The 24,804-nt window shown below is 47.7% G+C and overlaps 8 protein-coding genes across 8 annotated transcripts; 3 read left to right on the forward strand and 5 right to left on the reverse strand.

Annotated features, from left to right (window-relative positions):
* Window positions 1–173: 173 nt before the first annotated feature.
* Window positions 174–1,407, reverse strand: M431DRAFT_506439 (carbohydrate esterase family 8 protein). Its single transcript, XM_024918804.1, has 2 exons — window positions 913–1,407; window positions 174–844 (listed from the first exon to the last, which is right to left on the reverse strand). Exons 1-2 carry the CDS (start codon window positions 1,345–1,347, stop codon window positions 293–295), a joined length of 987 nt encoding a protein of 328 aa, XP_024776348.1. The 5' UTR covers window positions 1,348–1,407; the 3' UTR covers window positions 174–292.
* An 806-nt stretch (window positions 1,408–2,213) lies between these two features.
* M431DRAFT_480324 (hypothetical protein) lies at window positions 2,214–3,434 on the forward strand (the record flags this gene model as incomplete). Its single annotated transcript, XM_024915854.1, has 1 exon — window positions 2,214–3,434. The coding sequence occupies one exon, from the start codon at window positions 2,214–2,216 to the stop codon at window positions 3,432–3,434; it is 1,221 nt and encodes a 406-aa protein (XP_024776349.1).
* A 1,091-nt stretch (window positions 3,435–4,525) lies between these two features.
* Window positions 4,526–6,197, forward strand: M431DRAFT_80766 (hypothetical protein; the record flags this gene model as incomplete). The annotated part of the gene is made up of 2 exons (XM_024922976.1): window positions 4,526–5,043; window positions 5,111–6,197. 2 exons carry the CDS (start codon window positions 4,526–4,528, stop codon window positions 6,195–6,197), a joined length of 1,605 nt encoding a protein of 534 aa, XP_024776350.1.
* Window positions 6,178–7,933, reverse strand: M431DRAFT_529482 (hypothetical protein). Its single transcript, XM_024920764.1, has 2 exons — window positions 7,777–7,933; window positions 6,178–7,720 (listed from the first exon to the last, which is right to left on the reverse strand). Exons 1-2 carry the CDS (start codon window positions 7,789–7,791, stop codon window positions 6,530–6,532), a joined length of 1,206 nt encoding a protein of 401 aa, XP_024776351.1. The 5' UTR covers window positions 7,792–7,933; the 3' UTR covers window positions 6,178–6,529.
* A 1,347-nt stretch (window positions 7,934–9,280) lies between these two features.
* Window positions 9,281–10,201, reverse strand: M431DRAFT_3811 (hypothetical protein; the record flags this gene model as incomplete). Its single annotated transcript, XM_024914705.1, has 1 exon — window positions 9,281–10,201. One exon carries the CDS (start codon window positions 10,199–10,201, stop codon window positions 9,281–9,283), a length of 921 nt encoding a protein of 306 aa, XP_024776352.1.
* A 3,007-nt stretch (window positions 10,202–13,208) lies between these two features.
* M431DRAFT_111871 (hypothetical protein) lies at window positions 13,209–14,333 on the forward strand (the record flags this gene model as incomplete). The annotated part of the gene is made up of 1 exon (XM_024911809.1): window positions 13,209–14,333. The coding sequence occupies one exon, from the start codon at window positions 13,209–13,211 to the stop codon at window positions 14,331–14,333; it is 1,125 nt and encodes a 374-aa protein (XP_024776353.1).
* Window positions 14,334–15,340: 1,007 nt separating this feature from the next.
* M431DRAFT_80803 (hypothetical protein) lies at window positions 15,341–17,274 on the reverse strand (the record flags this gene model as incomplete). Its single annotated transcript, XM_024922981.1, has 3 exons — window positions 15,341–15,735; window positions 15,797–16,480; window positions 16,545–17,274. 3 exons carry the CDS (start codon window positions 17,272–17,274, stop codon window positions 15,341–15,343), a joined length of 1,809 nt encoding a protein of 602 aa, XP_024776354.1.
* A 5,228-nt stretch (window positions 17,275–22,502) lies between these two features.
* Window positions 22,503–24,486, reverse strand: M431DRAFT_111877 (hypothetical protein; the record flags this gene model as incomplete). The annotated part of the gene is made up of 2 exons (XM_024911810.1): window positions 24,224–24,486; window positions 22,503–24,116 (listed from the first exon to the last, which is right to left on the reverse strand). The coding sequence occupies exons 1-2, from the start codon at window positions 24,422–24,424 to the stop codon at window positions 22,503–22,505; spliced, it is 1,815 nt and encodes a 604-aa protein (XP_024776355.1). The 5' UTR covers window positions 24,425–24,486.
* Between the last annotated feature and the right edge of the window lie 318 nt (window positions 24,487–24,804).

The following is a 24,804-nucleotide window of genomic DNA, read 5'->3' on the forward strand; positions in this document are numbered from 1 at the left end:
AAAAGACCAGCAACTTCTCCGGATATATATTCCATGCAATTCAATTTTCTACCTGCTCTTCCCTGCCAATGAAGACGCTACTTCGGTGGTATTTTTTCTTCTTAGCTTTTAGGCAGAAGTTGCTCTTCATTCGTTCGAGTCTAGATCACTTGCGCACCAATTACTTGATGATCCGAAAAGACAGTGCCAATAGTTAAAAGGGCCATACCGACTTGACGTGGTCTGATGTGGTCATAATGAGGCGAACTATCGAATGCTCCTATGCGGTCTCTCTATTCAACTACCAGCTAATTCAGAGATATGAGGTATCTACGTAATACTGCGAAGCGTAGCTGCTACCAAGAATGTTTCCAATTGCCAAGGCACTGCTTAGTTTCGTGGCAAATGACGCCCTTGTCCCCGACGCCCCGGCTCCCGAGTTTGAATATTCACCAAAGGAGACATGATCGGTCCGCTCGTCACCCGTGTTCCAGATATGCCAGCCGGCACCGTTAATCACATTGCTCATGGAACAAGACTGGTATGCAACTCGGGCATAATCTCCCCACGGCCGACCAAGGTAGTACACCCCGCTGGAGACGCTTTTACCCGGAGCTGCCCCTATGGTGGCCCCATTGAAGACATAATAACTAGACGAGTTCGATGAGCGCCCAGATGCGGAGATATAGCCGATAGAAGCAGGGAGCACTCCGATCGTGCACTTTTGGAACCAGGCAGTGGCTTGCTGGCCAAAGATGAAATCGGTGGCGCCTTCAATGTAGCAACCCGAATAGAGCTGGGCGCCGGTTTCTGCGAGCAACGTATCTTGGAAACCTTTGAAAGAGCAGGCGTAATAGCCTTGATTCTATTAAGCCAAGTCAGACTGCGTTCTTGAAACTGAGATTGATTGAAGTATGAGGTTTGTCATCTTACCCCAGCATTTGCAGATACAGCCAAAGCTTGTGAGCCGCTGCCATGCGAGTTGACAACGTTTACGTTGTATAACTTGAAGTTGGTTGTCTCTACACGCAGTGTTCCGGTTGCATCATCGGTAGCTTCATCTAACAAACTGTGAGATGCAGTTATTGTAACCGTATTGGAGGCGTAGGATGCTGTATTTTGAGTATAGCCATAGATGGTGAGTGGTCCATTGAGCTTATTAATAGTGACTTGCCCATTGTAGGTGCCGGGGTTGATGAAAATTATTTGTTCTGATGTCGTTGATTTGAGGGCATTGACAGCTGCTTGAACCGTTGAGTAATTGCCTGGACCGACAACAAGTGCACCAGCAGGTGGAGAGGTTCTACTGGCTGCAAACGAGCTGACTGTGAAAGCCAGTAAAGCAATAAGAGCTTTCATCTTGAACATGATGAATTTTCAAAGGTATAATCTGTATATATGATAATCTGTGTATATGATATGCTGAAGGCTATGAAAGTTGTCAAGCTTAGATGTAGTCCATCAAGGCATTTTATACTCCACACATGAGCATGTGACAAACTAGAAGCCTCTATGTTCGTGTCATCAACAATAGAAACTCTGCCAGTAATTGAGAAGAGAAATAATTACATGTACTTACATTCTTGATCCGCCCCAATGAGAGATGCGGATACTCAGATCAAGCTTCTAAAATTGTCTGCAACCCTAGTCATGCAGCCTCGGTATTTATTGCCGAGTGGACATGCCCGAGAACAGCCGTGACGGCGTTTGAATGAACTAATACAACACTATATGTTTCGGTTTAAGTGGTTCTTAAGCTCCAACTGAATTCTTGCTAGACGGCACTTCAAAACATAAGACACTGACTGCGGATGGTTATACAAATACTAACCTTGGGAAACTATTATAGGATTCGTAGGGATGATGTGTAGCTACATTTTGGTCAGACCCATAGAGCATAAATCGATAATAATCGTATATAAGATGCACCATGGCCCACGGAACTTTTATGGAAGGAGATGCATGTACTTTCTACCTACCTAATAGGCATTATATGTAGTACCTACATGCCGGTATCCAAGTACTTGTAGCTTCCTTAGCATTGTAGTCTATCAGGCGTTTATAGTTCATGTACCTACTAGATGGCTTTGTGGCAGTATGGAGGCTGGCCAGAAGGTTTTTATCTTGCCCAGTATTAAATTCACAAAGACCAGCTGGAGGGCGGGCTGTAATTCTACACCTGCAACTAATTACAGTGAGGAATATCTACTCGATAATCAACTTTGTTCCCAAACATGCATTACAAGCCACGTCCATCTTTCAAAACAAAACACTGGCGGCGGCTCTACGAATCCCGCATCTCGGATATTAAAGCCCTCAAAGAATCCGCGAACGGCACTGCCTTTGTCATTGTTGATGCCGAGCCATGGGGCAGAGACAACTCAGAGCCGGCCGAGATCGGCCTTTCTCTTCTTCCGCATGTCCATGTGAATCTTGATTGCGAAACTATGGACACACTTCCCAAGACATTAGATGCGGCCAGTAACTTGATGGGGTTGGAAACACACTGGATACGCTTGATCGACAGAGAAAGGCGAGAGAGAGGTCGTGAACAACATCGATACGGGACACAACACTTTGTCTCAGGCGACAAGGTAGAGGATACTATTATAGGCATCATAGAGTCATTCCGGGACAAGACATCGGGCGACGCGCCGCTTATTCTAGCGGGATTTGCAGTCGCTTTTGAGCTGCAGGTGCTGTCAAATATCTACCCAGACCTGTTAAACTATTTCACATCCTGGGTTGATCTCCAAGAAGTGACAAGTGGTATGACTGATGGGATTGAAAGACCTAGCCTGCGTGAAACTTTGATTGCTTGTGGTTTTGAAGGCTACAGGCACTCGCAGGAGTCTCGGATCGCCCGTCAACACAACGCTGCTACGGATACCGTGCGGACAGTGATGCTATTAGTTCGGTGCTTGGGGCTCCCTAGCGATAGAGAGACGCTTGATATTGACCAATCATCTCAAAAGAAACAACAATTTCCTAGAAGACGCTCAAATACTCCTGCAACCCCAAAAGAAAAGAATTATTGGAAAGGTTCACGACCCAGACCGAAAGAATTCTACCCATTCATCACAAAAGTATATCGTACCCCGACCTTTGAAGGGTTCGATGGACGAAACTTGTTCAACCTCTTTTCAAAATACGAGCCAACTGCTGTCGGAATAAGTAATGGCAAGCGATATGGATGGTTGTGTCTACCTAATCTAAAAACTCTGGAGAATTTTGTGCGTTCTGTACATATGTGGGAAGATGAAGACGGGAGCGTGTGGGAGGTTTTCTCGGAATATGATCCTACTGTGGTACCTGCACAGGACTGGGAAGAGCTGAAACTGCAACAAAAGGAGGAGCTACAGGCGGAGATTGATGAGAAGCGAAAGCAAAGACGACTCAAAAAAGAGAGTCAGAGCGATGAGATATGGCCGGTGAGTTTTGAAGATATTCTCTAAAAATAAGTGCCCATATGAGGCGACATATTGTGCAGATAGATATACGTCCAAGAACTTTTATATAGCCAGTTTGGGCTTCCAAATACAATCTTGATAATCTCAGACAGACTTGCTCTTTTACTTAGGGGCATTGCTCGCTCTTAAAGAGTCCTAACAAACATAGGTAGTTCAAACATTTGTGCTAGGTCGTATGCGAATCCTACTACCAGCGTACACCTGACGAGACTGGTAAAACCTGCAGAAAGAACAGCCCTTTTCCCCATAGTGAGTTGCAGACGGTATACAATTTAGGCCATTACTAAGTCCTATAACTGTAAATCTCAAGTAAATCCTAGTTTTGATATCATTTCAATCCATCAAAAAAAAAAAAAATAGCAGTAGTCTTTTAGAGCTGATATCTGGTCTCGCTTCTTTATAACCGGAAAGAGCACATCCACATGCTACTTGGCAGATAATCCGTATCTTTAGTAGGGTTCCTTGAAATTATGGGAATGAGGTTCCACTTATGTACATGGATGATCCTAGCACATGAAAGGTTACCCAGCTTCAGCTCCTTGAGCAGTGCTGTTTCCAATGGTCTGCTCATTTCACCACAATTTCAAAAGACGTAATCAAGTACTGCTCTGAGCTTCTGTGAAGATTATCGTATAACAATATGTTAGGTTTTAGAATTTACGCTATCTTGTTACCACTGAGGAGCATTGACTACGCAATGGTGTAGTGGTGAACAACAACACCATGTTTGCCTCTACCTCGTTTTCCGAGATCACGATGGTAACATGGTGGCGAATATCTCGCAATTTGAGATTACTTATGATGTTATGGCGTTCAATGAGGAGATAAGAGAGTGTCATCTCTATTGGTCGTGGAAGTCGCTCTTTTAGGGTTGACCGCCAGGGTAGCATCAAAACCAGGTTTGTTTCCAGGAAGAATGTAACATTCTGTAACCAATCACAACATATCAAGATAACATCCCAGAGCCTCGTCATGAAGTTTAAGAGTGCGGGGTTTCCTTCGCCTTCGACCTGTGTTCTACTTGTTTACAGCAGTAAACTATATCGCGCTCTAACTTCATCGCCATCATGTTCGTTATGCTCCAGGTTGCTGCTGGAATTGTTGCTTTGATAGGTCTTCTGGTCTATCATCAATATTTTGGAAAGAAGAATGTCTTATTGAGTCTTCCTCCGGGGCCAAAGGGTCTGCCCATCCTTGGTAATATCTTGGATCTTCCACCACCCGAGATTCCTGAGTTCCAGCATTGGCTCAAGTTCAAGGATCTCTATGGCCCAATCAGCTCCATAACAGTACTGGGCCAAACTCTTGTTATCATCCACGACAGGCAGGTAGCGAATGATATTATGAACAAAATGTCGTTGAAGACTTCCAATCGACCGACATCAGTCTTCGCATTCGAGCTGTGTGGGTTTCAGAAGTTCACGTCAGGTAGACAGTATGACGCAGACTTCCGGCTGCAAAGGAAGTTCATGCACCAACAGGCAGGCACAAAAACGATTGCCGCACAATTCAATGGCGTTCAAGATGTTGAGTCGCGGCGCCTTTTGAAACGGACCATGGATGATCCCAAGAATCTTATCAAACACTTTAGGACGTGAGTTTGTGCATGAACTCTTTATAGTGGAAGGAAAATATAGCTAAATCAATGCCCAATTCGACAGCGAGGCGGCCGCCATCATCCTAAAAACCGTATATGGTTATTCCATTGAGCAACACGCGGTCGATCCTTTGACGAAATTGATCGAGACAATGATGACCAACCTTTCACAAGCTTTGAACCCCTCACCAAGACTCGTTGACATGATATCTGCTCTTAAGCATCTACCCGATTGGTTCCCAGGCACGGCATTCAAGGAGATAGCCAGGCAATGGAACAAAGTCAACCATGATGCAGTGAACATTCCCTACTCGTTCGTTAAGCGGCAAATGGCAAACGGCACCAATCGCCCATCATTTGTGTCAGGCCTTATTGAACGATACAGCACAAAAACTGGAATTCTCGACAACGACGACGAGGATGCTATCAAATGGACGGCAGGAATCTTGTACGGTGCAGGATCAGACACGACTGTAGCAGTTCTGACTGCCTTCATATTAGCTATGACCCTATTTCCGGAAGTCCAGAAGAGGGCACAAGAGGAAATTGACAACTTGATTGGCACATCTCCAACTCGACTTCCTCAGTTCGATGATCAGGAACGGCTGAAATATACCTCGGCTATTGTCAAGGAAGCTTTTCGATGGTTCACAATTGTGCCAATCACCACGACTCATGCAACCGCTGAAGATATTACCTATAATGGCTACCGCATTCCCAAGGGAACGCTCCTGCTCCCCTCGGTGTGGTGGATTCACCATGATCCTCAAACATATCCAGATCCATTCCGTTTCTCCCCAGAGAGGTTTCTCGAGCCGCGCAATGAACCTGATCTGAGCGAATTATTTGGTTACGGTCGCAGAATCTGCCCTGGGCGGTATATGGCCGATGACAGCCTCTTCATAACGATGGCTCGGCTGCTAGCTACGTTCAACATCAGCAAGGCGGTAGACGAACAAGGGGTCCTGATGGAGCCCAGAGTAGAACAATTGCCAGGGCTGGTTAGTCATCCGGCGAGTTTCCCCTTTAGTATCACCGTGAGGAGTGAGAAGCATGAAGAACTCATCAAATCAATCGAGGTGGACCATCCTTGGGAGAAGAGCGACGCTGACCTTCTTGAGTCTGAACAAGACTTGACGGCCTACAAATGAGCGAGTCAAATATCTGTGATAAATGAGTCTCTGAAGCATGTTACTTATAGCAGAGAGAAAAGGGCATGAAGAAGTGGCAACTTGATCTGTTCATTAGCCTAGTACACTGGTAGATGCTCGGATATCTTCTAAATTGACCCTAGTATTTTTCAACACGCTCTCCATAATTGGTTTAAATATAAGGACTGTAAGGTAGATTGGAATGATGAGTAGAGAAAAGCAAGTAAGTAATATCTCCAAAAACCCAATTCGCCGTTACAGTCACAGTCATAGCGATAGAGGCATTCGCAGCTGCAGTAGAAGTTTACAATGGTATTCGAGGCCACCAGCCTTCACTCCACGCCACGTTTTGGCATCCCGGACTTCTCATAGACGGCATCCATAATCTCCATAAGCTTAACACTTTCATCCAAATCAACCCACGGTCCATCATATTTGTCTTGGTTTTTGGCCGCTTTGATACGATCGACAAAACCTTCGAGCTGATACCTATACGATGTCCACCAAGATTCACCCCTCTCGCCCCATAAAGGCCCACCTGTATAGCACGACTCAGTTGTTTTCTTGCCGCTCTTGTCGGTTACGATGATCTTATGTCCAATAAACGGCGTGACAAAGGCTGTAAACTCAATCTTGGCCTGTTCTAGCTCCAGCACCGCCAACGGGGTCACACCCCACATCTGTGGTATGAAGCCCAGGAGCTTCGGCGGTACCAGTTTAGAAACAGTGGTACACTTGACTGGCGGCCTGGTGTTGTCGGCGTTGGTGATCGTGATGGTGGTGTCCATATTCTCATCAATTCGCTTGTCGCGCTTACTGAGCTGAGGCTTCGTTGATACGACTTCGAAACTGGTGCCTTTTACATTGTTGGGAGCGGAAGCCCAGTACAAAGATGAGGAGAGGACATAGCAAAGATCCATGGAAGCTCCGCCTCCCAGCTCATAGTTTAATCTGATGTCATTAGTGACCAAAGTTCCAGGAGGTAAAACCATCTTTGAAAAGACGCCTGTGAGGTGGCCATATTTCCCGCTTTCGATAATCTCCTTCACCCGATGAGCGGCAGGGTGAAACCGCCAGTGGTAAGCCTCCAGAGCAATTTTGCCAGTTTCGTTTGCGCAATCCTGAATCTCTTTGGCTTCAGCGGCATTAGACGCAATAGGTTTCTCTATCAGCACATGTTTGCCCGCTCTCAAGGCGTTTAATGCCCACTTATGATGTAGGCCGTTGGGAAGAGGGACATAGACAGCATCGATTTCGGGATCCTTGAGGACCTCTTCATAGGAATCGTACACTTTGACAGCGCCTAATTTGTATTTGGCGACTTGCGCTTCTGCTTTCGCTTTCGATCTGGCAGCGATGGCGGTAATGACGACACCTGGATGGGTCTGAACCGGGTCAAAAAGTGCAGGGAAGTTGATTCCCGCGGCCGACAAGACGCCAAGCTTGATTGCATCTGGACTCTTTTTAAGATTTGCTTTTATTTTGTTGACGCCATTCCACCAGTTCACAACATCGATGATGAGCTTCATACATCATTAGCTTTCCCTGGCGTGGATGTTTCTCGACCAGGATGATTCACCTCCAGCATCGGCATCTTTGAGGTAGCCTAGCTCAAGCTATCCAAAATATAGGTATAGTGTGGTCGAAAATGACACAGAATGTTACATGTATGGTCGCGCTCAGTGGGCTTCAAACTGCGATGAGCATGGGTATCGGAACTCTGACGAGAGCTGGAGATTATGAATTATGTATGGATTTATGTCTAGCTTCAGGCCAGCTGTCGGAGGCGAGACCCTTTATCTAGATTGCAACGTCTTGGAATTGGACGGGCTTCTCGCCAAATCCGACCGTATTGCAGGGGTTTAACACTGTCCCGTACAAGACAGGCGAATGTAGCCTCAGAACGGACCTTCGGTGTAATTCAACGTTCTGCGCCTGATCCGACGAAAACGTAATGCCAGCCCTGAGCCAAATAATCACTTTTCAAGCTGAATACTCGTCTTCTTCATCCTATGCTGACAAGCTTGGTTACCAAGATGATGAGGGATTCGGAGCGGGATTGGGACAGGAATCCGAGTATTTACATGTGTCCGAGAGAATAAATGCACAGTAGACCAGCGACAGCTTCTACCAAAGTCCTGTAGTGTAAATGCGGCATGCTTTATACAAATAAACTGGCGATGCATGTGTCTTAAGAGTAAGCGGGAGTGATCCTATTCTACCGCCGCCAAATCTTCGTGTACTGAGTCTGACAGCCAATGGCTACATCAGCTGATTCAACTTAGATCCAGCAAGGGCGGAGCTCTGTAACGGAGACTCACTTCGTGAAGAATTGAGTCTGAACTGTCTCATATGCTTACACAATGCTCTTGATGCCAGTAGTAGAAAATGGGCCATGGCCGTGTCTCACTGATCAACTGCCCAGTCTGCCACCCAAATACGGTTTTCTGTAGTACCTTTGTAAGAGTCTGCCTGCTTTGTGACTTGCCATAATCCGAAATTGCGTACGGTGTGTTGCACCAGTGCTGCTGTTCATCGGAGCTCTTCTTATAGTCGTCTGGCAGGGGGAGACCAGTTGCTTCGTGAAGTATTACTGTCGAAACTCCCGGCCTATTTGGTGATGAAGACGTTTACTCAGGTTGAAGCTCATCAATATTAAAGCTGTTCTGCCTCTTAGCCAGTGCGCACCAATTCTAAAATACTACCAATTTGGCTGGTGTCAGGTATACATGTAAACCAATCGCCACGTTCGATTCCGGTAGTCTTTCACTGTCATCTCGTCATGATTATATTGAAGAGGGGCGAGGTCTTTTGTATGCTTGTTATTACTTCTTTTCCTTTCTTTGCGTCTACTGAGATAAATCTGGAGCCTAGATAATCTCCCTTGTAATATATCCCTTACAATATTGAACCTAAAAGGTATGTTTCGCCCATCATGCCTCACTATTACGGACAACTCCTCCTTGGAGGTGCATTGGCAGTCCCAGTGTTGTCTGTATTTCATCCAGTATCCTGGTGGAGTACTTGGTCCTTAGTAGGTGCGTATTATCTGCTACCTTTTATTCAGGTGGTATTCGTGGTAGTTATTGATGATAGTTATTGACGATAAACTCCACCAAAGCCTCGCCAGAGGCGTATCTGAGAGCGTATGAGACAGACTTGAACTTGGATAAACTTCCAATCGTCACCACCTTTTTTATCACCTGTTCCATCACACTGTCGCCCAGTCCATTCCGAACAGTATTCCAAGAACTGGCAGCTTTATTGGCGAGGTCCATTGCTGTGTAAGAAAATTGTTCGCGAGTGAGATATTCGCCAGCCAGTCTCGACACTGCGCCGCTAGCCTGATGCTCAAACTGCGAGATGAGCTGCGAGTATATCGACTGAGAGACTGAGGCTGGTACGTTGTAACCCGCGCCGCTACCAGTAGTCGTTTGAACAAGTTCGAATCCTTTGGCAGCAAGGCCAGGGACATCAATAAGGTCGTTGATGTCTCTGCCGCACACATTGATGGCACCTCTCTTAGCCAATTCAGCTTCTTCTGGCAAAGCTCGGCGAGTCATTCCTCTGAATTCCGGAGTTGGCTTCTCCTCCTCATCGGGAATGGTATCTCTCCCAATAATCTTCACCACCCCACACGCCTCGAAATTGGTCTGCACTTGCGTTCCATCGTCCAGAATGGTGTACCCCCTCTGGCAGGTGACAACGTTGTCCAGAAATGCTGCAGATAGGTAATCGATGCTGTGAGTAATGTCGCCAGCATCACGCGACATAATCGCACAGCAATTGCCGTGCTTGGCGCCTATACCGTTCTTGGGCACAGTAACTTTGCCATTACACGAGGTTGAAGCAATGAGCAGAGCAGAGGCAGCTGCCATGCAGTCACTATTGGTCACCGAGGCTCCTCCTGGCTGACAAACATGCTCTTCGGCAGCTGTTGCTGTCCCCGTGAAAAGGGCAGAGAAGACTCCGAAGAGGAGGCTTACTTCGCTGGGCCAACGCATTTTGAGATGATGATAACAAGTGCGAGGAAAGAAATGACTGGAGAGACTGATGTTTAGGAATTTGGGTTCGAGGAAGAGCTACTTTGTAGCTAAAGTAGTTGTATCGCTGAGGAGTCCAGGTCTAACTTCCGGCACTCAACTCATACTTATAGACTCAACTTTCTCATGTAAACCAACAGTAATCCAAATGCTCTAAATGCTGATGCCCAAGGCCGTGAGATCAATACGAAGCAGATAAAGATCCTGTCATTTCTCGGTAAGACTAAATATCTTGACATTTTACTGACGATTAGTGCTTATTTGCGCCCAAAGGCTCGTATAGGTATATCAATATGAAGCATCCATAACACTCTGTGCTCTATGTAATATATGTTATGGTAACAAAGCTTGAACTACTCTTGGAACAGACAAGCTGCTAAAAAATGCGAATCCTACAATGAAGATGAGCTATAATCACTACGAGTCGTGAATATCTGCTAGGTGTACATGACTCCAGAAACTTTTGAGGTACCGTATTGGTGACATGGCTTACACTTGGTATTAAGCTTATGTTGCTCGCCTTAAAGTGGATTTATATCGATTAAGCTGTCTTACATCGGCGCTGTTCGGCCACAAAAGTGGATGAGAAGTAGCCTACGTCTCTTGGAAAAGTGCTCTATATTTGGGAGTCTTCGTGTATTTTGATACAAGCCTGTGGTCAATTAGTGGCTAGGATTGGTGACTAAATAAGAAGAGCAACTTTTTCCGAGAATTAGTCAGAAGTTGGAAGACAGGTTATCGCTGACAGCTGCTCTGTCCGTTCTTGGAAGAACGCAGCGGTAGCTGAAAGATGAATTGGTTTCCCAGCCTGTCCTCACTCCGTGATAATTATAGCAACTGTACATGCATGTAGGTTTCTCACGTTATACTCGTGTTGAAACTCTCAAAAAAAAATATGGCAAGTAGCAGTACGGTAGAACAAATGGCCGATTATTCGGTCTTATTAGCAGCCGACTCAAGATATAATCGCATAAGTACTGCTTCTCAGACTTGAGTCGATGAAACAACGATACCTTGCCAGGACAGCATATACATGGAGAAGCCCATCTGTCAATGCTCTGTACGCAGGGCATATCACGGCTTGCACAGCGTAGGCCAGAACAGGTCAGGTCTCTACGTCAAGGATCGCAACGGGTATATACAATCGAACCGGCCTCCCGAAGCGTTTACAGATAGTTTAGCCGCTGCCGGTCGGACGGACGCGGGCTGACCCGAAGGAGAGAGGGGGAGCTCCGGGGGACACGGCCTTCAACACACCTTATGCCGAAATAAAACCCACACCTCCGGCATCTGCTGACATCTTATTAAACAAAATTTCCGCAACCTAAATGTCGCCGGCGGTTATACCCGTAAATGCAGAAGTTTCTAAGCTCGTCTTACCAGTGGCAAGACTAACTATTGCCAATAACCCCAATCCATCCCTTCCTATATCGGTGGAAGATACATTCTCACCTTCGCTAATCTTCACTTCTGCTGAAGATAGACACATCCTCACATGGCATACGTGGGAAGTTTTTTTTATAGCGTCGTTAAGTTGGTCACTGTTTGGCACTCTGGTTACCTGCCTACGTGTAAGTGGCAATTGATAGAGGGCGCTGTCACTATGTTAGCACTATAGCTGTAGAGAAAGGCTTGCGAGGTAGCGTTTTGCCATATTATTGTGAGCACCTCTTGTTTTCTATTTTTACGATAGCATTTTCTTATATTCTGCCCTTCTTAATTTCGGGGGTAGTATATAGTTCTATAGTCTAAGCTATCTTCATGGTTCTGATGAACGGAGGTGGTGAAAGAGCACATGTACATAAATGAAATGATATCGCAACCAGGACGAAAATGTATCCCCAGCCAAATTACTGAGAATACATTTTTTTCTCGACGTCAGTACTTTGGTTAATTCATATGCTTAGCCTCAATACCGTAGCGGCGATTATCAGCCTTTTATCATAGTCGTTAGAGTAAAGAAACACTTTCGCAAATCCGCTGCACATCAAAATCACAAGATCATGTTATCCTAACCTAGCTACTATTATCTCAATACTTCATGTATTGCTCTTAATCTTCTACAAGCTCGTATCTAAAACTGTAAAACATTCTCAAGTAAGTAATTGCATTATTTACGCTAATTCCACAAAGTAATTTCTCCATATCAAACCCTTCAAATGAACAGTTGTCTTATGAAACTTCAACTATTCTCTTCTTATATAGATCCAATAGTGGATACTCCGAACGCGGCCCTTTGTTCTATCCAAGGGTCCTTTGTCTCTTCCATAGCACCGAATTCCGCCACTTCAGACCAGGATTGACTTGGTCCCATGTCAGGAGTGCATGTAGGAACAGAAAAACCGCCGGTCTTTTCACTATAAACTTGTGTGTATTGCAACAATAAGCTGCGGTATTTATTCCCCCTTGCTACCTGCTTAGGTGGATCTTTCGTATATAGCTGGTTAACATGTCAGCCCTAGCTATAAATCTGCAAGGGATGGAGCAACCAGAGTCTTGTCATAAGCAACCAAACCGCTATTAGATCCGCAATGTCTCACTCCTACCAGTAGCATTGCAAACATAGTCCAGAACGACTAGAAGAACCATGCTATCCCTGTTTTTACTACGTGTCTCTCAGTGGGCTGGCCAACTACCCATAGCATCAAATCGGGGGAAATGGTACTCTATACTCCGTCGTACGTCATCAACTAAGCATACCGAGGTAGTCTTCAGACGTGCGAATACCAAATTAGTTAGAAGTGATAATCATAAATTACTCTTATCCAAGACAAGGATAATGAGGTCTAGCTTTTGGCGTATAGTATACCCTATTTCTCTAAGTACCTGACATGGGGGGTTTAGAATAGGTATAATAAGACAGCATCTGCGACTCAGTTGTCTCGCAGAATATCTTGCCTCACTAACAGCATCAAAGTAGCGACGAAGTCAATTTTACTACTTAAAGGAAAGGAAGCAGAGAAGAGAAATGCGTACCTCGGTTACTATAGCTGCGCTTGCCATGGCGGCTTCTTCTGCTGCCCAGGAAGCAGTTGAGTGCAAGATCGTCGAGTTTCCAGTTTCAGTTACTGCCAACAATGAAGATTTTGGCAATACCATCGACCCAAATAGTGTTTCTTCAATCGATCAATTCCTCAGTCAAGGCCTTAGCACAGGAGCCGTCGGCGTTGTTGGACAGGTTTCAACTTCTGCCAACTTCTCCATCAGCGCCCAGTACTGTGCACCAGCAGGCGCAACTCCTCCCGAAACTCGTCCGATTCAATTGCTGGCCCATGGCAATACATGCGACCGAACCATATGGGATGCTCTGAGCAGACCGGATCTCCAAGCGTCTGGTTACTCGTATCAGAGATTTTTTGCTTCACAAGGATATGCAACCCTAGCGATAGACCTTCCTGGTCATGGCAACTCGACTATTCCTGATCCTAACACGATTGTCCAGCTGCCGATTGAAGCTGCGGTTATCGACGCCATCGCGGCCTCTCTCCGGTCTATCAACAACCCACTCGGGATTTCTTTTCCCAAGGTTGTCTTTACAGGGCATTCTTATGGTTCGATTACCGGTGTCGCAGCAGCCAGATTTGTGCCGACTTTCGCCGATGCCGTTGTTCTGACAGGCTGGTCGGCGTTTGTCCCGTTGCCGAGCCCCATGCTGGCGCTCCAAATGCAGCCGGCTGCTCTCCTTTTTGATCGCTTCAAAGGATATCCATTGGGATACATCACTGCTAGCAATGAAACTGGCCATGAAGAAATTTTCTACGCCGGCGCATACGATCCTACCATCCCGAAGATGAGCTTTGACACACAGGATGTCATGACATGTGGAGAAGGCGGCAGTCTTGGAGAGGGTCTGCAGCCCGCAATTGGATTCACGGGCAAAGTCTTTGCTACTACAGGGAGTGAGGATTTCATGTTCTGTAATCCCAAGAATGGTGATTGCGCGGACCAGCTGGCAAATTCTGCCTTTCTCTTTCCCAATGCGACCTCATTCCAGACGCAAGTCATCGATAACACTGGCCATGATTTCATGTTGCACACATCCAGCACAGAAACCTTTGCGAAAATTCAGCAATTTCTTGAGAGCAATGTCTAATTGTCAAGAGAACCAACATACATGTATATATATAAACTCATAATCCATAGAGATAATTTCCATGACACGAATAGTCCCATCAAGTGAGCCATAAACGCCGCGAGACCGTACTTCGACTTAAAAGAGTGTGACGAGAATTAAAGAGCTAGAACCTCCATCGAAACGGGGTTGCTTCTTATTTTACACTATAGTCCCAAACGGCTAGTACAGAAATCTCTATTGGGCTGAGCTTGATTCGTGATGGCGTCCGGCATATTCTCCGGGATTGGTTGACAACGCCTCGCCTTGTAATGTCAAACTTCGAATCTAACATAATCCATTATACACAGGTAGGAGCTCCACATGTCCCTTCTTGTAGTTACGAAGATGATGTCCATGAACTGAGCAGCAGACTCGACTCCGCATCCATGTCATGGGCCGCGATCCAATAACTACGACATCCACATACATCACTTGCTTGTCACATCAACTCAGGGTCCGTCTTCTTTAGAGCATTAAACTTTTCTTCTGTCTTCCAATCTGTCTATGTACATGCCATTTGTGGTATCGACAATCCATACAATATTGTCTAAATGAGCAATAAAAAAACAAACGCTAAGAGTGGCCAGGCCATTACATCAGACGCGTGAGACCGTGTCCTCCCATCGCTGTGAGAGGCATCATCATATACTCCGCATCCCATGACCCCAATTTTGCTTTTTGCCCTCCTCCATAAAGGAGGGCAAAATTCTATATATGTATATATTAATCAATGCATATCCGTTCTGCATAGGCATTATTCAGAGACCATAAAAAAAACAGTGAGCCAACATATTCTATCGCTTCGAAATGACTATGAAATGTTTGCATAAAAAATCCAGGGGAATCAAGTACTTGCAAATCAAGCATTAGTCGCCGTGATGTTGCCAATACAGGAGGCGTCGAAAGAAAATAAAATAGGGGGTGGTGATCCAATCGAAAGTAAAAGTTGAGGAGAGATGTTGATCCATTAGGTGGAATGGAAAAGTTTAGTTGTCGCGAGCCTTGTGCGAAGCAGCACGGCTGGCACGGCTAGCACGGCTAGCTTCCCTCTGCAGAGCCAAACTCTCTCGCCTCTCCCGCTCGTGCTCCTTGACCTCTGCAACAGCCTGGTCCTCGGTAACGACAACATTCTTGGCTCGTATTCTCGCAAGAACAGCGGCGGCTTCAGCGGCATATTGGCACCTAGCACGGATCTTGTCGCCGTATTTCCAGAAGAGGAATGGGAAAGGAACGCAAGCCAGCGCCAAAAAGGCGGGAATGGAACTCGCCCAGTGGATACCCAAGTTCTGATACATGTAAGTGGTGAAGAGAGGGAAAGCGGCACCAAAGAGAGATCGGAGAACGGAGCTAGCAGCCAGAGCCGAGGCGGCGAAAATAACATCTAAGACAAGCGTTAGCAGCCATCACACAAGGGAAAGAGACAGAGCGCAATATCAACTTACATGCGTCAACAAGGTAGTTCATCAGTGAGAGGAAGACCAAGACGATACCGGCGGCGAAGAAGATGGATCCAATGATGGAGACAATCCAGTGGACGCTGGGGCTGTTGGTCCACGCGAACCAGAACAAGCCAACGGGGATCAGGATGGAGCCAAGGATGGCGGGCGGCAGACGAGCCTCGGGAGCAGCGTTTCCATCGGGAGATCGGGCGGCAGTCTTGATGTATCGGTTGTTGTCGAAAACGGATCCAATGGTGGAAACGGTCATACCAATGGCAATACCAAGGAAGGCGAGACCGCCGATACCAGGGCTCCAGCCACGGCCCTGCTGGAAAACAATGGGGAAAGCGGCGAAGCACATGTAGAGGGTACCGTAGATGATGGCCATGTAGAGAGAGATGAGGAGGACGATGGGCTCCTTGAAAAGGAGCTGCCAGGGCCTCAAAAGGGAAACCTTGAGCTGGTTGCCAATAGTCTTGGGCGGCTGGCCCTCCTCAAGCTTGGAAATGTAAACCTTGCCGGTCTTCTTGCTCAAAGCAGCAGCGCGTTGACGAAGCAAGACGGGGGCATATGTCTCGGGGTAGGCCAGAGTGCTGGCGATCCAGACAACACCGGTGAAGATGGCAATCAATCCCTCAACCCATCGCCAGCCTTTAGACTCGCCAAGGAAACCACCGGCAATCGGACCTACACAGTCACTGTCAGCACGTCACGCGACCTGATTAAACTGGACAGGGGGATATAGTCTTACCAAGAGCTGGACCCAAGAAAGGAGCCATGGCAAAGATACTGAAGGCAATTCCTCGTTGCTTGGCCTGGAACAAATCGGCAATGACACCACCGGCGTTGGTCAGGGGAGAGGATCCAAAGGCACCGGCAAAGAATCGGAGGATGATGAGAGTAGCCATGGAGTTGGCGCCGGCGGCTCCAGCGCTGAAAGCGGCCAGACACATGTAACTGATGAAGAAGGTTTTCTGGCGACCGTAGAGCTCAGAGAGAGGAGCCCAGAGAAGTGGTCCAATAGCAAAGCCCATGACGAACAGTGAAACACCTAGAATGGCGACCTCGGAGGAGATGTTGAACTCGCGGATGATTTCCCTTACACCACCTGAGTAGGCGGAACTGGCGAATGAGACGGAAAGGGTAGCGCTAGCCTGGATTAGAGTAATGGTCCATTTGAACGAGTCCTTGAAGGCCATGGGGTTCCATTTGTCGCCGGGGATAAATTCGACGAGATAGGGAGACTCAGTGGTGCCTTGACCGCCGTAGTTGTACTCCAAGACCTCCTGAGTCACACCAGTCTGATCGAGGAGCACTCTCCAGTGGCTGACCTTTTCAGAGGTGATGGCCTGGTGCTGAGATTCGACATCGTGATCGGGGGTTGTGACAGTGGCCGAGGAGGCAGATGCCGATGAAGAGGAGGGTGGGTGAGGCATCTGTTCCTGTTCCTGTTCCGGCACGGAAGGTTTGTCGTCGGCCATCGGCAAGGAAGGCTTTTCGTCGGCCATGATGGTGGTTGTGGCTATGGTGCGTAGCGATGGTCGCTTAGAGAATGCGGAGTAGATGTGCCAGCCAAAAACCTTAGATTAAATCGCCGACAGTCCAGCTTTTGGGGTGAGGAGAAGCCTGGATCAGAGTCAGGTCATGAAGGGCACCGGGGCCATGTACTTGTATATAATAAGGTGGTATTATACATAGGTAATCATGGGCAGGGGTTGAGCAGTGCTCAGTTACATGTAATACTCACCTCCCTGAAATACAACCTAATCTTGTGGAACTCCGTGAGCGGGAAGCGGTGGGTGTCGTCCGAGCCCTAGCTGAGTCGTCCGGACAAGTGATTCCACAACGGCCTGGTGGTGACAAATGAGAGCCCCTTGACGAGCAAAACAGGCCTAGAACGTTGCTGGGCCTCGGCTGAGCGGCAATGGCGCGAGGCTGCTGAGAGATGAGATTCGAGAGGGCGAGAAGAGAGACGGACAACAAAATAGGATGAGCGAGTCAGGAGACAAGGCTGGTTTGACGACCGGGGATGGGGGGCACCGGCTTTTAAAGAGATCGTTGTCGTGGGTTGGCACGCTTGAGCTTGTGGTTGCAAAAGTCCGAGGATAGAAAGGACGGGATAATTGGATGAATGCTTGCAACAGTAGTGCCGGATGCTTTTCTTATAACCCAGCACGAGGAAGCGGAAGCAGACAAAAGGACTGGCCCGGCCAGGGACTCTGCTCTAGGCCGGACCTGATCTGGCGGGCCAAGCCACCAGAGCTGGGATGGAGCTGCAGACAGCTTGCATGATCAGATCAGCAACAAGAACAAGAAGTGGGAATTGGCAAGGGATTCGGGTTTGAGCAGGATTGCGCCCAGTGGTGGAGATAACAGGCGTTATTTGCGATGAGGAAGAAGGGAAGCGCTCGACGAGGAGTGCAATCTGAGCCCGCAAGCCGGTAGTGCCCAATCAGGTTTAGTCGCTGACAATCGCTAGGCCGCTTGGGGCTGCTTCGGGACCCTCACGCCCTTCTATCTCCATTCTCCGGCCGCTAATTCCCTTGTATCTACGCGTAATAGGAACAGGCACCACTAGAACTGCCCTACAACAGACGAAAAGTCCATGGACTTGGCCAGCGCTTGGATGGCGCCACGGAGCCACGCCGGGTTTTGCTTCGGCCGAATGCAGGATTCACTTCGTTGTGCACTGCATGACGTAAGTACTCTACGGACCTTTGATACTACACTCTTGCAGCTCGATTTGATGGCCGAGTACATCACCGCTACAGTGAAACCCCATCTTTTGCTACAGTTTGCCTTGCCTAGAACAGTCCAGTTTTGCGCCTGGCAATAGGCTATTAGTCTTGAGTCTTTTCAGTAATAATTGCGGTGTTGTCTTTCCTCTAGCTATGATTGATTCCACATGTGCCCGCACGTTAAGACAGACCCGGCAATATTCACGAAATCGGCCCCACGCCGCCGTATCTCGTCTACATACTTCGTATACTCCTGCGAGCAGACGAATCAACCATCGGCCAGTTATGGCCTCCAACTCCTTACCCCATCTCAAATAGGAGATAGGAGGGGCGGAGAATTCCTTCATGTTTATTATAGCTGCCACACGACGCTGCTGTTTTGTAAATACAGTACCAGTTACAAACGCTTCCCCCCCCCTCCCCTTACATGTAGTAGTATTGGTTGTCAAGCAAAAGAGCTGCCTATCAATAACGCCTCTTCTTTTTGATGCACATCACCTTGCAGCTGCATCCTCGCCCAATGCGACGCTGTGTCCAAATCCTTCACAGCTCGTAGCATCCAAACCACAGTTCATGGGTGTCCCATCCCATCCTCCGTGCAACATGGACCCCTCACCGGCTGTCGTCTCCAAAAGCAGGCCAAGGGAGGGAGGCAGCCCGATCGCTTTCTCCAACGAATGACGGAGCGTCTCCTCCCCCGGTCACGGCTCTTGTTCCCAGCAAGGGCAGAATAGAAAGGGAAAATGCCATTTCCCCGCCCTAAATGCCCGCATAGATATGTCAGACGAGCCACGCCACGCCCGAAGTGTCATTCACGGCAATCTTTCTCTCGGGGCTCGGACACAGACGTTGGAAGCTCGTTTCAGATCGTAAGCGCAGCTGTAACGCTGCCAAGCAAGATGAGAAAACGCAAAACAAATCTCGGTCGCCAGGGGGGCGCAAATCTCCGGCATCCAAGTCCCACCAGCACGGCGCCGTGTCCGAAGTCCGTCTGGATTCACGTTCAATTGCCGGCCGCTTACAAACTACCCTCACGCGGGAGTAGAAGAGTCACTGGATGGTTTTCGAGTTGGCAGCCACGAGTACAAGCTAACAGGACTATTACCAAGCACCCGCGCGCAATCCGTCCGTTATTGGTGATGATCTCTTTTTTTAATATATCAAGCTTCCCGTATATCGGCTAAGACAGATGCAGTATTGTCATACCTGTATGGTTGCGGTAAATACTGTGTGTATCATCCTTTACATAGCTAAGACACTCGTACAGAATCCTTTTGGTCGATCCTTTGTGCAAAGCGCCCCAACCTCTGATCCCCGCGGTTCTCTCCATGGGATGAGACTGAGTTACGACTTACAGAAATTGTATGAGTAGCGCATGTTTACTACCTCGGAATTATAACTGTTTTACATCGGGATTACAACATGCATTGTACGGTCCCCCTCGTCGCCGCATCTCCGTCCCAGCGACCAGGTTCCATGATCCATAGCAACCAATATTGAGCATATATCAGCATCTTAAGTGATTCCAAGATCCACCCCGTATGCGCATCTCAAGCAACACGACGGATCCAAGCAACAGTCCGAATCTAAAAAGAAATCTCACGAAGAGACCAATAATCTCGAGCAGATGAGTAATTGCGGAATTCCGAACGGAGACGAAACCAACAGAAAAGCCAGAGTCGTCACCCATTTCAAGGACGTTTGACGGAAACTCCGCGGATTTCTGCACCATCATCACATCCGGCCCCGCTTTCGCCGAGACGCTAGCCCCAGTGGAGTAGCTCAAAACTTTGTTTGGCACGTGGAGATCCTGCGCTGCCATTGAAGGAACAGTGCCTTTTGTGGGGCTAGCGCCGCGCCGTCTCCTTTTTTTTTCTCTTATCGTTTTTTATTCTCTTTTTCCATTTTTTCAAGGCGGGCTTCTCTTCCGCTTCTTTTGTTTCCTTGTTTCCTTTCATTTTGCCCGTCTTAATTTGTTTTCTCTTCCCCTAAATGCGGCTGACTAACGTCTCGGAGCATTTTGTTCTTGGCCATCGCCCATTCGGGCAATAAGCTTCACGGACAAGGGGTCAACCTGTCTTCCTGGCGTGCTTCTGGTAAAATGAAGCGTGGATTTCTTTTTTTATTTGTCTCCTTCCACGGCATTTCGACATGAGGCTGAAAATAGCAGGCGCTTTTGCATTTGCAAGCACAGGGTACCCAGTACAAGCAACTGACCGCATGAAACGATTCATATCTCGATTTGATTATTCAGCTTATTCTTTTTCGATTTATTCCTGTCCTTTTTTTTTCTATTAACACATCATGCGCTAAAGATAAACAATCCACATTCACATCACACGCCCATGCCAACGGAATTCGATCTCGAAAAACGACAAACCCACATACTGTAGACCACAATTAGTCATGCCATGATCGATAGGGGCGCGGCTCGTGGCCTGACTGACAACCAGATGCACCATTTTTTCCTTGATTCGGACAAACAACCCAGCCTCCGTTTCCGTTTTCCAACAGGGGGGGCAAAAAAAACGCACTGACCGAGAGAGAGAGTCCCACGTTTTGCCCGTCCGTGCATTCAATACGTTAAATCTCAGCAGCCCAAGAATCTTCATGTGCCGAGGCTACTCGTATCGTACATCGGTCACGGCGCGCGCCTTTTTTTTTTTCTTGCTAGGCAAAACCCACTTGACGCCTGATAGTAGATCTCTTTGCGGAAGCCGGCCCGACACTATCTCTTTTCGCTCGCCTCTCTACTCTCGGTAACAGCCGAGACAGATAAGAAAAAAAAAAGAAAAAAGAAAGAAATTTCTTTTTTTTTTTTTTTCTTCTCCGTTTGCCATGTGAAACAAGGCGCTCTGCTTGTGATTATGGATCCCCTAAAGTTGTCTGACCGTGGAACCTCCTCGTGTTATCGTAAAAAAAAGAACAGGTGCCACCAAAAAATCGAGATTCTCACAATATTCTATCCACAGCGGGGTACCACACCGGAGCCTTGTCGCTCTCAGGTAATTAAACATGCCCACTAATCCCACGAGTTAAAATACATGCCAAGTTTCGCATGCTCTGTGCCGAGGCAAACAGTCAAGTATTGTGCCTCTTCTTGGCTTCAGCCCAGCCTCGTTTCGCAAAAGCGCGGCATCTTGTGTTATCAGGCAGCAAAAACGTGAAAAGGCACCAGAATTCGTCAATTAGGCCTCATATGACGTGGCAAGCGATTAGTTGTAGAATAGTATGACATGATTCACGTTTGTCTGCTCGTCTGCAGTCCGGGTTTGAAATCCGTGTAGTCGATCCGGCGCCGATTAGGTAACGAGGTGATTGACAACTGTCTGGTGTCATATTGACAGAATCGAATCCAAGTGGCAAACGTCATGTACATGTACTTACAGTAGTTACTCGGTTTCCTGTCAAAGAGATGCTTCTTCTTTGCTCCATATGCCGACACAAGATAGCACACTCCAACTTACAGCTAATACAGAGGCACATAGTCCAGTAAACCGCTTACCCACAATCCTAACCTCGTAGCTCCTATGCTGGATCCAACTATCAAGAAACATACCTGTGCATTGTACGGAGTGACGACGGCAATAGCCTCGGGTCGGACACCGGCCTCGACCAGCTGCTTTGCATGCAGGCGAACCAGCGCTGCCTCCATCTCGTTACTCTTGCTCTTCCCGTGCAGGCTACCCTCTTGGTCCATACTGCCATACCTGAGCCTCGAACATCACAAGTCAAGTTACTCATTTCATGTCTAAACATATCCACAAGCAACAATTCGCCTTCAGGAATACAATTGGCAACCTCGTTCTCTCTGGGACTGGGCAATGATCAGAGGGCCAATCTGCCGTAGCTAGCATGAAGTCGTTCGAGACCCTTCGGAGGCAAGGCGAAACTTGGCTTTGGCAGTATCACCAGGTGCAATGCGCTCAAGGGAATACAGTTTGGTATTATCAGACGCTTTGGGCGCGAAATTACGCATCACTAATGCCTCCCCACTCGTCTTCATCTCCGCCATTACTGTCATCGTCATCCTCACTATCATCTTCCTCGTCTTCTTCCTCTTCTTCGTCTTCATCATCTTCTTCACCTCCCTCTCCTTCATCCACTCCATGGAGCGAAACAGGTCTCCCCGTGGACTTGAGCACCGGCATGCCAACAACGTCCCGTAAAATCCGACCATCGTCGTCGCGGAGATATGGCCCCTCACCACTATCCCCGTCAATAACATCAACAGAAGCCCCTCCCTCATATTGGTCTCCCAAATCCATATCGACCGAATCCCGCACGAATCCGGCAACGAAGAAGCCCATTACCCCATGGCCGTCCCCCTTATACGACCGTATGCAACCCTCCGCGACGGTCTCGTCACCCTCTGCGGCCTCGACCACTCCCCTGACGGGCCAGTCCCGAAGCCCGCTTACTTGATCTTCTCGTCGCAGGATACGCCATCCCTTGGCTTTTGCAATATCCGACGCCAGGGCTCTAATGACAACTCGTTCGTTCTCCTGAGAGTGAACTGAGCATGTCGAGTAAGTAATCTTCTTTGCTCGGGGGAAGCGAAATGCGTGGAGCAGAAGCGTCAGCTGGAACGACGAGAGCGCTTCCAACCGCGCTTCCAGGTCTTTCTCTGACTTCACCACGGTCTCGACTCCATCATCGTCTACCAGCACATTTTGTGCGGGCTCTTCAATTTCGTCGTGTCTCCTTTTCTTTTTGTTCGTGCTAGCCGGGGTTGGTTTCCCCTTTCCACCGCGATTCTCTGTTGGTGGATCTGGGAGATGTAACTCGGGCATTGAGTCTCGCCCAACGATGCCACTGCCTGAACAACTCGGGTCCAGCAGTAAAGCTCCCACATCCTTGTACTTTTCAGACGTAGGGTCCACTTGAAGGAAGTCCTGTCCAAACCCAATCCGCGTGACGCTCTTCGACCCAGCAATCTTGACCATCTTTTCCAGCGTCTGGGCTCTTCTTGAATCCTTCTCAAAAGCGTAGATCGTCTGAGGAGCATCTTCAAACTCCGGGCGGTGCTTGTAAAGAATCGCCGCGAGATGCGTAGTCTTGTTCCCCGGCGCAGAACAAGCATCGATGACATCTCCGTCCTCAGATCGCGGGTCCAACAGATAGGCCGGGAAACACGATGCCTTGTCTTGTAGGATGATTTTCCCAGATGTATAAGCTTCCACCTTTGCAAAGTCCATCCCCGCAGAGATGGCAAGCAGATTCGGCACATGGGGGTCAATGTAGATGTGTCTGCCTGTCTTGGTCACAATGTCTTGAATGCTCTCAGCTCTGCTGTGTTTCGAAAAGGTCGTCTCCAGTTGTTCCTCCACGCTACTTTTGAGGGCATTGACACGCACCCATCTTGGGTAATTAGCCTCTTCTCCCGCAGACGCTCTTTCGACCAGTTCCTTCAAAAAGTCCACCGTCGGCGCCTTTCTTCTTACCCTCGCCCTCGTAAATTCCGAGCTGAGACGAGCCTTGTGTCTCTCAATCGATGCTCTCAGTCCATGGCTCTGCGGCAGTGCGATTCCTCCCTTGGCAAGTAATAAGTCATGTACCAGTAGCAAAGCTAGGGTAGGCGTAAGCTACACATTGAAGAGAGAAGAAAAAAAAGTTAGCACCCACAGACTCACTACTCAACTCAACGTGGATCGATCCAAAAAGATTGTCCAAAAAGTCTCTTTTTCTTTACCTTTCGCTCCAATTTTAGGATTTCTGCATTCTCAATTACTTCTTTCAACACCAGACTCCATTTCGCACTCTCCAAGACCAGGGCATACAGCTGCGCGGGTGGTGATTTGCCCTTCTTCTTGCCAAAAACTCGTGATTTCAAGCTTCCGCTGGCGTCTGCTGATGAGGATAAAATTTCTGCAGCCTCATGATAGAGAGACATTCCTACAGAAAGCCCCTCTTAGAAAGAAGAGAAAAAATTGAGGTTGTAGAAAAGGAAGAGAGAGAGAAAATGAAAGGTAGAAGAGAATAAAGTTGACCTGAGGTTCTGCCATGAGAAATGCAAAATATGGAATTAGCCGTAGTTGAGCCGCCAGCCAACTTCATGCGCCTCACCCGCTTTTAGTCTACCAGCCTTATCCTGACTTCAAACTTCATCATTAACTACGAGTACCTACGGAGTGCTTGGAGTATAATAAAATACAGTTGCAAAATGCCATCTGTGTGCTAGGGCAAGTTGATTTTCGGCTACAGAATACCCGGTCTTTGCACACAACTTCAACTTCTACATTGATCATCTACTGAATCACCAATTTGCTACTT

The sequence above is a fragment of the Trichoderma harzianum genome (assembly GCF_003025095.1).
Source record: "Trichoderma harzianum CBS 226.95 unplaced genomic scaffold M431scaffold_4, whole genome shotgun sequence".
NCBI classification, from domain to species: domain Eukaryota; kingdom Fungi; phylum Ascomycota; class Sordariomycetes; order Hypocreales; family Hypocreaceae; genus Trichoderma; species Trichoderma harzianum.